The following is a 12013-nucleotide window of genomic DNA, read 5'->3' on the forward strand; positions in this document are numbered from 1 at the left end:
CATAAACTTGAAATATTGCTTTGGTAGTGACTATCTGATCTATCTGGGGGACAACCTGCCCCACACAAATCAAGAAAACCTCTGCTATAGTAATCAGTCTCAACATTTATAAATAACCTGTTCTTTTCAAGTCTCTGCCAGCACAAAGTCAAATATCTTGGCTCTAACTGCACCCTGTCTTAGTAAAGGCATGACAAATTGGTTCAATGGTAAGCCAGAGGAAACACTTAACCTTGTTGGTAGTAGAAGGAGGTTTAAGAAAAGCCTTATTAATCTTCTTAAAGTTTTCCCAAAGGTGTTTTAAAAGCATTGTGCATGAACTAGTCCATACCGAGTTTGAGATTTTCCTGCTTGTTCTATTTCACTCATCTTTCTACATTCTTAAAAATCTTAAAACGATAAATGTTATGCCATCAGAATACCAAATGAGATGGAACTATTTACGTTATATGAATACATGTTTGTAGGGAACGATATGTGCTGTTATCCAGGCTTAAAGATGACAATCCTTAATAAGTTAATACCTGTCTAAAGGTGGTGAAATCATTTGTCTAACATATTGCAGATCACTGAAATCTTTTCCTGTCTAAAGGACAACAAATTTCTGAAACAGTGGTAATAGAAAAGTATTATTCACATTTATACTAAATGTTATATTGCCATAATCCCCACATTGCGATGAATCAGTGGTTCAAAGATGATAAAGTTTTTGGCAAGCCTGCCTGTAACTATCTATAGACTTACAAGGCACCAAAATAGGCCATTAAAAATCACACTATTCTTCCATTGGAAGATAAACAAAAGTAATGATTGCCAAACCCAACATTTGTTCTCTTGCTAAGAGAAAAAAATAATAGGGTGTAGTTCATTGATCTGAGAGTGAAAAACAGGAAACGTGATGAGCTATGTCAATCCCTGTTGAAGCCAGTAGCAATTAGATGAATACTGGCAACTTTGCTTTACTGGCAGAGATGAAAGCTCTCATTTATTCCCTCCTATCAACAGGATTTCAAAAAGCAACACATCTGCCTTTTCCTATGAATTTATGTAGTTCCTGGTACTTGTTCTTAATGCAAGTACCAATACATGTAATTGATGTAATTATTAATTATTTAGTAAATATGTTGTGTATGTGTTGTGCAGAACAAATACTGGAATATTAATTTAAAAACAGACTACAGCAAAATCCTGATTATACTGTATAAACTACGCCTTTCACCATCATAATCAACTTTATTGAGATGCTAGAGATAAAGTTCTTGTGAGAGTAGTATCTGATGGTAGGTTCATAAGAGTAAGAAATATAATTCTGTATTCAGAAACTTCTAAAGAAGTACTGTAAGACCTCTCCAAAGTCTGTTCCCATAGCCACCCACAGCTACTCGCTTTACCCATTAGGTTACTGCTTTCTAGTCAATATGTGTGCCTTGCTTGCATTACAATCAAGAAACTATAATCATTGAGTAAATCTTATTGAGCCTGAAGCTACTGTACCACAGGTTTAAGGATTTTTTTAAAAAGTAGTAAGTATAATTAATCACTTATAAACTCTTACGTGTATAACTATGTATTTGATGTGGTAATTATATCCCAAAGTATATGGACCTTAATGCTTTATTTGTTCTTATTCCTTTGTGGAAACTGCTGCAGTGCCATCGTTAGAATGGATGTCCAAGAAGTACTTCTTATTACACTCTGCTGAGTAATGGTTTAATGTGTTTCCACTTCTTACAGACAGTAAGCACCATGTAATAGGGTCTAGGTCTTTAAATGTATGATCAGAAGGTTCTGGAGTCATGTTTCCAGTGCACTTTACCTTGATTCCTCCTGTTATAAGGAGAAATACTCATCTAGGTACAATCATGGTAGTTTAATATACTTTAATATACAGTTGAATGAGCTATGGTCCAATTTGCCACTTAGGCTTAGGAAAGACTTTAAAGTTTAAGATCTCAAGTTACTCCCCAAGTGACGACAGTATTAAATGTGAATAAAGATGTATTTGTATTTTAAAATTTCATTTTCCGATGATTTGATCTAATCCTGCTTTCTTCTTTCCTGATACTATTTTAATGTTCTAAAACTTTTCTTAAATGTACTACAAAGACAATTTGGTGGGAGGATATAAAACACCTTTTATTCCTTATATTTTTGCTAACCTGTAATGTCAAATATGTGTTTGTTTTTTTCTGCCCAAAGTCACTATCACAGGATACATCTGAAGAAAAAGCATATAGACCAAGTATTGAAGTACTTACTATGCATTCTCATGATTTCCAGGACAAGTCATATAAGGGACATAGGCTGCAATGGCTTGAATCTGCCTCATGAACTCATCACCAATTCTCGCATTGTCCTGATGAATGACAGTAAACAGCATCTTAATCATAACAAAGAGCTTTTTTTAATATACATTTGTTTTGTACATTCACAAATATAAAACAGTTTCACAAAAGTACTGTATATCCTCATCACATACTTCTTTATTTGTGTTCATTCACACACACACAACTGTGAATGGCTTGTCTTTTGCCACTGCAAAGGGGTTAGTTAGATTAGATGTGAGCTGTGATGTTAAAAGAGGAGTAAATTGTAAAAAAGCACAAGTAAATACATAATAAAGCATTGGAAAACAAAGAGCATGGTTTCGATCAAAAGAGTTTCTTTCTTGTCTTACTTATTACCATACATGTTTATCCCCTTACATACAGTAAATGGTAGATTTCGTCTCTGTTTCGTGTAACTACAGTTGTCTTTGGACTCCTTCAGAGCAGGATATATGTATAAAATGCAATATGGTGTCCAAATTTTAAATGAAAACATACTGTACAGATGAGAGAGCACCACAGATTAGATGACATAATAAACTGAGGGTTATTAATGTGAAAGTTAATACTAAATTGAATTCCCGTGATGAAGATAAACTTAGAAGACCATCAAGTAGCAAATATTAGACCATATCTGAGAAGATCTCCATCAGATCACTCTTCCTCCAAACTTCTAAAAATAGCTTTGAAATGCAAGATATACTGTAATTCTAAGATTTTTGGATTCCATTAAATGTTTTTTTTCTGGTTTTCCCTTATATTGTGGCTATCGCTGTGCATGAAAACCCCTTATGAAGTTTACCATAGTAAAAGATTTTAACGGTTTGCATCCTGTTTTAACCTTGCTCTTTATGCTTTACCTTGCTTTTTGTAGGATCTCACTGTATTTTGCAAAAAAGTTCCTTTACTTAACAAACGAAGAGTGCAAAACCAAATGTCATTTTCTTTTAAAACCCTGCTTCTAAAAGTATCATATTCACATGCCTTATAAATCCACTGAAATTAGATCAGCTAATTTAACAACTATTTTAATAGCGATGATTGAAATAAATTCCTGGTGGCAAATCTGATTTTTTTGGGTGTCCTGACAAAATTTGCCAGGGTCTATTTTTAAGCTACAGGAAAGACTAAAACAGTATTTGACATTCCAGCATAAAGCAATGGTTGCAGTGGTAAGATTGATCGTGTGGTCTTTTTTAAATAACTTTTCCATTCTCTGACTTTTTTCCTGTTTCGGCTTTTATGACCTTTGTAAATAAAAATGGAGATGAGAATACCAATGTTCAGACATTTTATTTGACCATAATAAGGAAATGTGAAGAATTCAGAATTCAAGAAGCTCATAGTGCTTGGTGTGTGTAATGTAATTGAGCACAGCCAGCAGGTTTAATATACATTCCAGTGGATGTGCTGCTCAAACTGCCAATGCCTTCAAATGCAATAAGAAATACTGATCATTATTTCAGACCACACCAAACGTCCAGAATAATAATCTATTCAAATTTAATTTTAATGTCTTAATTTAAGGGTGATTTAACTCAACACTAATAAAAACTAAATAACTCAATTCTAATTTACGAAGTTTATCATTTTCCCCCAGGTTGGCACAGTCGCGCATAACACTGATGCCTTACAGCTCTTGCGTCTTGGTTTCGATTCCCAATAGCTGCCTTCTGTTTAGAGTTTGCATGTTCTCCCTGTGGGTTTTCTCCATGTCATCAGGTTTCATCCCACACTCCAGACACATGCTGTCTTGGCTAATTGGCAATTGGAGTGTGAGTGAGTGTCTGCCCTGCTTGGGACTGCTGTTCTGTCCAGCGTGCTTCCTATCTTTCCCCTGTTGTCTATAGACTCAGGCTCATAGCATAGCAATGCTGTGTTTTACTAAGCAAGTATTTAAAAGGGATGGATGAGTCCCCATGCTCCCCTAAAATAGCTCAAACATATACAGCTAGAATGCTTTAATGATCATGACAATTTTATTAAGTACAATATGTAGAAAATGTGTCTGCATTGACAAGCCTTGAAAGGTACATTACAGTATTAGTTATCTTCTTCCATTGCCCGGACAAGAAAATGGTGGGCAATTGTTTAGAGATTTCATTGCTATTGAAAGCAGATGACAAAGGTGAGATGCAGTTGTCACCTATTTGTGCAGTGTATAAAAGTTCTAAATGCAGTCTCTAGAGCTGGCAACTTGTTTTAGCGATCACAGAGTCACAAACTGTTACTCTGTCAAAGTCCTGTTTAGAATGCTGTAGTAATTCATGAATAAAGCAAGGCCAAACTGTTTGTCTTTCAACACTTAATCAGAATATACCAAATGCATTTGTCAATTGTAACTAGGTTGTTCATATTCAAATGGCAAACACATTTGTTACCTCTGCTTTGTATTATTAATCTCCAGGTTATAATCCTTAATTTATGTGCTTTTATGGTGGTGTATTGTTTTCCCTCTACACATTTATTTATTTATTTATTTATTTATTTATTCATTCTTAAAGTTAACAAAGGTAATGTAGAAAACACAGTTTTATTAAGTTAATTCATCATCTTAAGACACCCAATTGTACACATAATGATAACACACTGTAAAAATGCAGGTGACAGAATGGTCTCCTTTACATCTTGAAAGCCAAGCACAATTTTGCTACTTTTTCAAATGTGTTCACTGGGACTTAATAATGCACTCTGGGTCTCTAATTTCATTGTGTCAGAGTGTTTTAGGCATTGTAAATGGAGACTTTAATAAAACAGTCCACTTCCCCTGATCTCCCTTGTTACTGATACTGTGGCTTATTGTACTGCTGTATATCTCCCATTGTACAAGAAGACAATGTTGGCAAGGCTGCTATTGAGTGATTAGTACAGTATGAACCACATGACAAGAATCTCTTATCACATTTCACGTTATCCGTATTCCAGATTGTAGGGCAAACTAGTTTCTCTGGGGCAGACATCTGTCCCTTAGTTGTCCCTAAATATTCTAGGGAACAGGATGCCTTCTAAATGTGGCAAAACATTTCAAAGGGGTATACTATAACAGTGTGCTCTCCTCTTTGAAGTCACATAATGTCATGATTGTTTGGATACCTTTGTCTAGCTACAAGTTTTCAGTTCCATTTTAAGTTGCCTCACTTTTTTGCCATACCAAATGAATGCAAAGCTCTGTGAAGCCTGTCATAATGTGGAGCATGGAGTAGTATGATGGTACTGTACTTGAGTACTGAAAATAAACGTGCCCTTGTACTTAAATGGCTTCGTACTGTTCACAAAGTAGCAGCTGGAAGACTAGAGACGAAAGACGAGAGCTCCTAGACATGTAATCAAAAATAACAGCACATATAGTTATTTAAAACAATTAAAAAAGAGAAGAACATTACCTCATCCATGTCATAGGCAAAATCACCTGGAAAACACAAATAATGATTATTATGCATGTGAAAATCACAGTCCTTTAGCATTCATAGTTTTATCAGTGTTTATTAGATGTTCCGAATGTCAGCAGATACGCACAAGTGCATATTAGCAAAAACATATAATAATATAATTCAATATTATTATTGATTTGTTTGGCTGATGCTTTATATAAAGTTACTTGTCTCTAAGTATTTATAAAGTTAGGAATTATACAAAAGCAGCCTGAGTGAAGTGCCTTGCTTAAGGAAACAACTGAAATTCCCCACCTGGGACCTGAACACTGCAGTTCTTAGTCCAGAGTCCTATCCACTATTTTACACTGCTCCCCAAAAAATGTTTATCTTTTAACCATAGTGTATCGGGTATATTTTGCTTTAAAAACATTACTTTTTCACAGTAAGGGTGATTTAGGTTTTAGGCACTTAGGTAATGCCAACATATGTATAAATATGTGGCCCACAATATGTAAAAAATATTTATCCATTAATGTTTTAATCCATGAATTAACTTTTTGCAGGGAAGCTAGGGCCTATTCTGGCAAAAGTACCAGAAAACACCCTGGATGGGACGTCGGTCCATTGCAGGGCACACACGGGCACAAACACAGTAACGCACACACTCACACCAGGCCTAATCTCCTTGAATCTAATTAACCTACCAGCATGTGAGGAAACCGGAGCACCCAGAGGAAAACCATGTGATTTTTTAAATCAATGATATAATTCATTTTTATAGTGGTATTAAATGAGCATAGGAAATGCAGTGTTAAAATGTTCGCTAATCACTTCTTTCAAGAAGGCTTATATGATGCTGAGAGGCCTTAAAATGCAACAATGCTATTGGCTCCAGTACTGATTTCTTGTGTTTTAATGCCTCTCAGATATATAGATTAAATTCCAATTTCAATTATTATTTTTAGTTTTTTGGCTACGCAAGTTATGTTGACATAACACCAATATATATAAACATTCTACAGATCTTAATGACCTAAGCACAGTGTACCATAACACTTACAGCTAGTTATTGAAATGACCCTTACCAATATGCAGGATGATATCATACATTCCCATCTGAGTTTCCTTCTGAAGCCTGGCTAAAGACTGGGGGTTCTCATTGCCCAGGTCACCAAATAGTGCAAACTTAGGGCTCCATTCGGTGCCACTTTTCATTGCAGTGAAGTAGAACATCTCACTCCAGCCGTCACTGCTACCACAGTGATAAACTGCAAAAAGACAATTACTTCTGGACAGTCACGAATAAATGATGCTTTAGCCCTGGATTCTTTACATTCTTCCCTTGCATGGTGTTTTGAGTGATGTCTCAAGATTGACACTTTTATTCAAAGTGACTCTGATTTGTACTCATTAATGCAGTGGGCATTTACTGAAGCAATCTAAGTAAAGTACCTTGCTGAGCATGGCCTCTCATGGGATTTGAACCCCCAACCAGAGCCCTAACTACAGTTCCACACTGTTGCCCTGAGATACAGTATATGCAAGGGTTCAGATAATTGACATCCAAATGAAGACTGTGGCTTGTTATTGTTTTCATTCAATAAGGCTGATAGGTTTTTCCTTTTTTTAAACTTTTGAATAATTAGAAATCTCAACAAGACAGATTGTAAGAACCAACAAGTCCAAAATCATTTTGGGCTGTTGTCAAACATACACATCCATTAGCATTTAGCTGCTCTTTCCTGGCAAGGGTTATGACAACCCAGTTCATATTCTAGTAGCATAAGGGGTAAGGCACATAGTATCTGGCTGGGGCTGCACCCTGGACAGGACACCAGTTCATCACAGGATACAAATAAACACACAGACACCAATTAAAGGCACTTAGAGACACAATTAACCTAACAAACTAGTCTCTGGGAAGTGGGAAGAAACTAGAACACTGTACTAGCAGCCACACCACCATGTTGTCATTTTTCACAATGCATATATATATTGTATATATCTATCTAAACATTCAATTAAAAATACAGAGGGTAATGTTTTTGCAAACTGTAAATTGTAGGTTAGTAAGTAGCCATGGGGAATAATAGCTATGAAACACACAAAATACATTTGATTACATACTATAAAACTGCCATCTAGTGTACACCTCTGGAATAGCCTGATAAAATCATCCAAACACAAAGGAAATGTGATATAATATTACTGGTGAATGGTCTTTAGATGCACTGGGTTTAGATATTAACTGAAATATGGACACAAAGGCAAATGCCATCTTTTACACTCTTCTTGGTGTTTCTTGCTGTTTGTAAGGTCTAGCTACTGTATAGTGTATTAAGTGTCCAGGTGTGTTACACTCCAGAGTAACTCAAAATCTGTTTAAAAGCAGGGCTTTCCAATTCTAGTCCTGGGGGACCGGTATGTCTACAGATGTTCATTTTCTCCAAGTTAGCCAAGCCAGCAGGTTACAAGCTTAACTGGAGCAATTTAACAGCTTCTCCCAGCTCTTCAGGTGCTGCTGCTATAAAGCTGCCTTGCAAACCTTTCAGGACAAAGACTGATTACCCCTGGTTTATAGTATGTACTGTATACCATGAAAATCACTATTTAGACAGTGTGTGGATCTACAGAGCTGCAGCTGAATTATATTTTCCCACTCTTCCTTTTTCCTGATTCAAATAAAAGCAAACAGAAAGGTCTGAGTAAAGCTAAATGTGCTTAAATGTCTCACCATATTAAACAAGCTGGGGCCAGAAAGTACAGAAAAGGAAGAATAATTCTGCTGAACCATATAAAAGTAATACAGTTGAAAGATGACACCCATCATATTAAACAATAAACAAGCAGGACATGGGGAAGGGTACACGTGTCTAAATATTTTGAAAACCAGAGCCTTGAGGCACATTTCTTTCCATGCACGTGTAGTTATGTAAATGCGATTCGAAAGGGTTTCAAGTAAAAGTGATCTGTTTGTGGTGAACCAGCCACAGCTCATGCAATGTTCTTTTTAGTGGATGCCTGTTACTTGAAAACCATTCTTCCCTCTGCCTGGCAGTCTCTCAGCGCTGAGAATACAACGATTAACTCTCTCCCCATATTACAGAGTTTGCCAGACAGCACCCCAATCCATTTCTAGGCAATTTTGTAAACATACAGTACCATAAGTGGAGCCAGGCTTGAGGTCTGTAAGTGTCACCCGATGAATGTGTAGTTTTCTCTTCTCCTTGCCACCATCTTCAAAAAGAGTGTAGCTGCCTTTGGCAGTCAGCTCAAAGAGCTTTCCTCCCCAGACTCCATACTCCACCCAGGATTCTGCTTTATCGAAAGTGGTCCAGGTGATGACCATAGACTGTGGGACTCCTGAAAAGAGAACCAGTTAAAGCTAACTCCTGGGATCAAGGCAAAAAAAATAGGAACAAGTAAAGGTTTATTCCATGCTCAAAACAGAAGAAAAGAAGCACAACATTTAGACTGTGGAGCCTTCTTCGGTTGTGGAAACCCGAAGAAGGCTCCACAGTTGAAACATTGTGTTTCTTTTCTTCTCTTTTCTAATATTCTACTCTTTTCTATTTATTCTTTTTTTTACATTTTTAAATGGTTTGCTGAAGGACCTTCTTGATCTAGTAAACAGGTTTTGGCTGTATAAGAGGAAATTAAATGAAATAGTACAGTGTTTACATCAGAATATATAAATATAGGCATTTTGTGTCCATGACTATACAAATAAAAGGCTTTAATGACAGACGTAATAGTCTATGTGTTCTCCTCTTTGGCCAGTCTCATTGCCTAAACCCAATCAGGAATGAACCAACTGAATGAACCAATATTTTTTTAACTACATTCAGTTTTTGCCATGGCTTTGTGAGTCTTTCCTTTCTTAGTCACATTGGCAGGAATTGGACATGGTATTGGAACTTGCCATTGAGTTGCCAAGTTTTCCTGTGTGTTTTGCAAAGTTCATACTCCAGATCAACCATGGAAAATTTTCAATACTGATATTCAATATTGATGCTTCTGCGCAGATTTTTTCGTTCTTCCAATGCTTTAACCCTTAATAATTTGAATATTAAAGCTACCCTCAAAATCTGCAAACAATAAAAAAAATAAAAATGAAACAGGAATTTAATATCAAAATGTTCTGACCATCCCACATAAGTAAAGCTCACCGCCAAATCCTTAACAGAATGAGGACTCATTCCACCTGACCTTAAAAAGTCCTAAAAAATACCTTTTTTGCTTTCAGCCCAGTTAAGTTTGTAATGTCATTAATTGTCTAGGTCTAATGGCTCTGCCCTGCAGCTCTCCTGAATTTTCTTCAGTGCTTTTAATCTGTTCTTTTCGTCTATGTTAAGGATTACTTAGTAATGACGTACAGAGTATCCAAAAGCAACCAACTAAAGCACATACCTTCATTCTCATCTTAGCTTAAATATGGGGAAAATTCCTTATATTTTGAATGATGCAGTTAGTTCATTTTTAACGTTTATTAAACGTGACATTCAGGGATCTGCAAGTAGAAGATTAATAACTGAATATGTGCTTTCTATACTTAGATGTACCTAAATGTTCAACAACATTTTCTGTTAAAGACTTTCCTTACTTTTTAAGTCTAGTATCTTCATCCAATTTTTCATCCTATGAAACCTGTTAGCTGTGGTTTTCTTCTAAGTGACTTACTTCTGGCTGTTCTGTTAAAAACAAATAATTTACCTTCTGTCACACTAAAAAACCTTATACTCAGCAATTCCCACACAATTTTATTGCTCCCATGACTCCTGATTCAGCTAGATGCTTTTCTCAGTCTGATATTTTCTTATTTTTATGTACTTTCATCATAATGACTGATATTTTTTTCAAACTGAAAGATTGTCACTGAGATTTTTTCATTATTTAGAAGATACATTTGATGGAAACAAGTAAACTAATAAAGAACGTTACCTGGGTAAGATATGTGCACCTGTTCTGGTTGTGTAGCAATTGGAGGGACTCCAAGTACAAGGTGGACTCCAAAGCAGGAGAAAATACAGAGTCTCCAAACCAAGTCCATCTCTTACTAATGTCGAGAATCACACACCCTTATCTGGTTATTCAGAAAAAAGGATAATTTATTATTTATTCCGTAAAGCACTTTGATAAGCAACCTTTAAAGGAACTACATAAAATAAAGTTTTATTATTATTATTATTATTATTATTATTATTATTATTATTATTATTATTATTATTATTTGTTGAAAGGAAAATTGTTTAACAATCCTGACCTAAATTAAAGGTTACATTCTAATGTGTGAAACATAGCCTGAAGAAAATGCACATCTGAAAGTCAAAACATTGTTTTCATAGGTAGAATGAAAATGGTAGTTATCTGTAACAAGTAGCTTGAACACAACACAAATCTAGTACACGAAACTACAAGAGAAACTCATGTGATCTTGTCATGTGATCTTGTTTATGATTACAGTTTCTGTTCTGTTGCTTTAAAAGAGCTTATACACAGCAACTATTTTTTTTAATTCATTAAGATGTTTACTGTTTTCATCTCACAGTTTTTAACCAAGTGAACATTTTCTTTTGTCTTATGTTCTCAAATAATTGTTCTGTGTAAACAGAAGATATATAATATTTGAAAGTTGTTTACTTCTTAAAGGATCTTAAATCTTTCAAAAGCAACTGAAAACTGTATTCTTACCTGGTAAGTTATTTGGATACTATTAAGCACAGCACTTTCCGATGTCCCATAACCCTTATTGTCTTTTCTTGGGACATTGGCAGTTTCCTTTTTAACAGCTTTCTCACACAGTTAACATCTGTATTCAACTTCCTGTCACATGCAAAGGTTAAGAAGCAACAATCTGTCAGCAAAATGCAACATAAACAAGAAACCACAACACTCCCAGGATTTAATTCCTCAAAGCCGTGAAATGTTTTGGATATATTTTTATTTACACTTATGATACTGTAGTTGTAAACATACAATGTCATTGTGTCATTCAGGAAGTGCTGCTCATTTTTTTAGACTTGAAAGTTTATTAAATATTAAACAAGGAGCCAAGTGAAACAAGACCATAGTTAACAAAACATCTACTGTACATTTCTTATAACCTAGGCCAGAAATAAACAGAATTTCCTTTAAAGGTAAAATACACTGCATAATCCATTACATTTTTAAAACAGCAGTTTTAAAATATGCAACAGAGTATGAAGGACTAATATTGCAATTGAAACTCGACAGCTGGTCTTTCCTGTAAATATTGCAATACAGGTGCTGCTAGTTTTTTATTAAGTTTAGATATGAAAACATATTGGTAAA

General features: G+C 35.3%; 1 protein-coding gene across 5 annotated transcripts in view; it reads right to left on the bottom strand.

Moving 5' to 3' along the window:
- The window catches only part of acp7 (acid phosphatase 7, tartrate resistant (putative)), a 39933-nt gene that overhangs the window by 23311 nt on the left and 4609 nt on the right, over nt 1-12013 (bottom strand). For 2 of the 5 annotated variants that reach the window (XM_088648428.1, XM_088648423.1), the window contains exons 2-7: nt 11393-11524; nt 10643-10784; nt 8864-9064; nt 6787-6969; nt 5711-5736; nt 2259-2356 (exon numbers count right to left, since the gene is read on the bottom strand). In XM_088648428.1, the coding sequence (XP_088504554.1) occupies nt 2259-2356; nt 5711-5736; nt 6787-6969; nt 8864-9064; nt 10643-10751 (617 nt within the window). In that variant the 5' untranslated portion in view covers nt 10752-10784; nt 11393-11524. Of the gene's footprint in view, nt 1-2258; nt 2357-5710; nt 5737-6786; nt 6970-8863; nt 9065-9623; nt 9724-10642; nt 10785-11392; nt 11525-12013 lie in introns of those variants that run through there. The other 3 variants (XM_088648424.1, XM_088648427.1, XM_088648429.1) reach the window with 3 other exon arrangements.

This window comes from Lepisosteus platostomus, chromosome 10 (assembly GCF_059453375.1).
Source record: "Lepisosteus platostomus isolate fLepPlt1 chromosome 10, fLepPlt1.hap1, whole genome shotgun sequence".
Classification (NCBI taxonomy): Eukaryota; Metazoa; Chordata; class Actinopteri; order Semionotiformes; family Lepisosteidae; genus Lepisosteus; species Lepisosteus platostomus.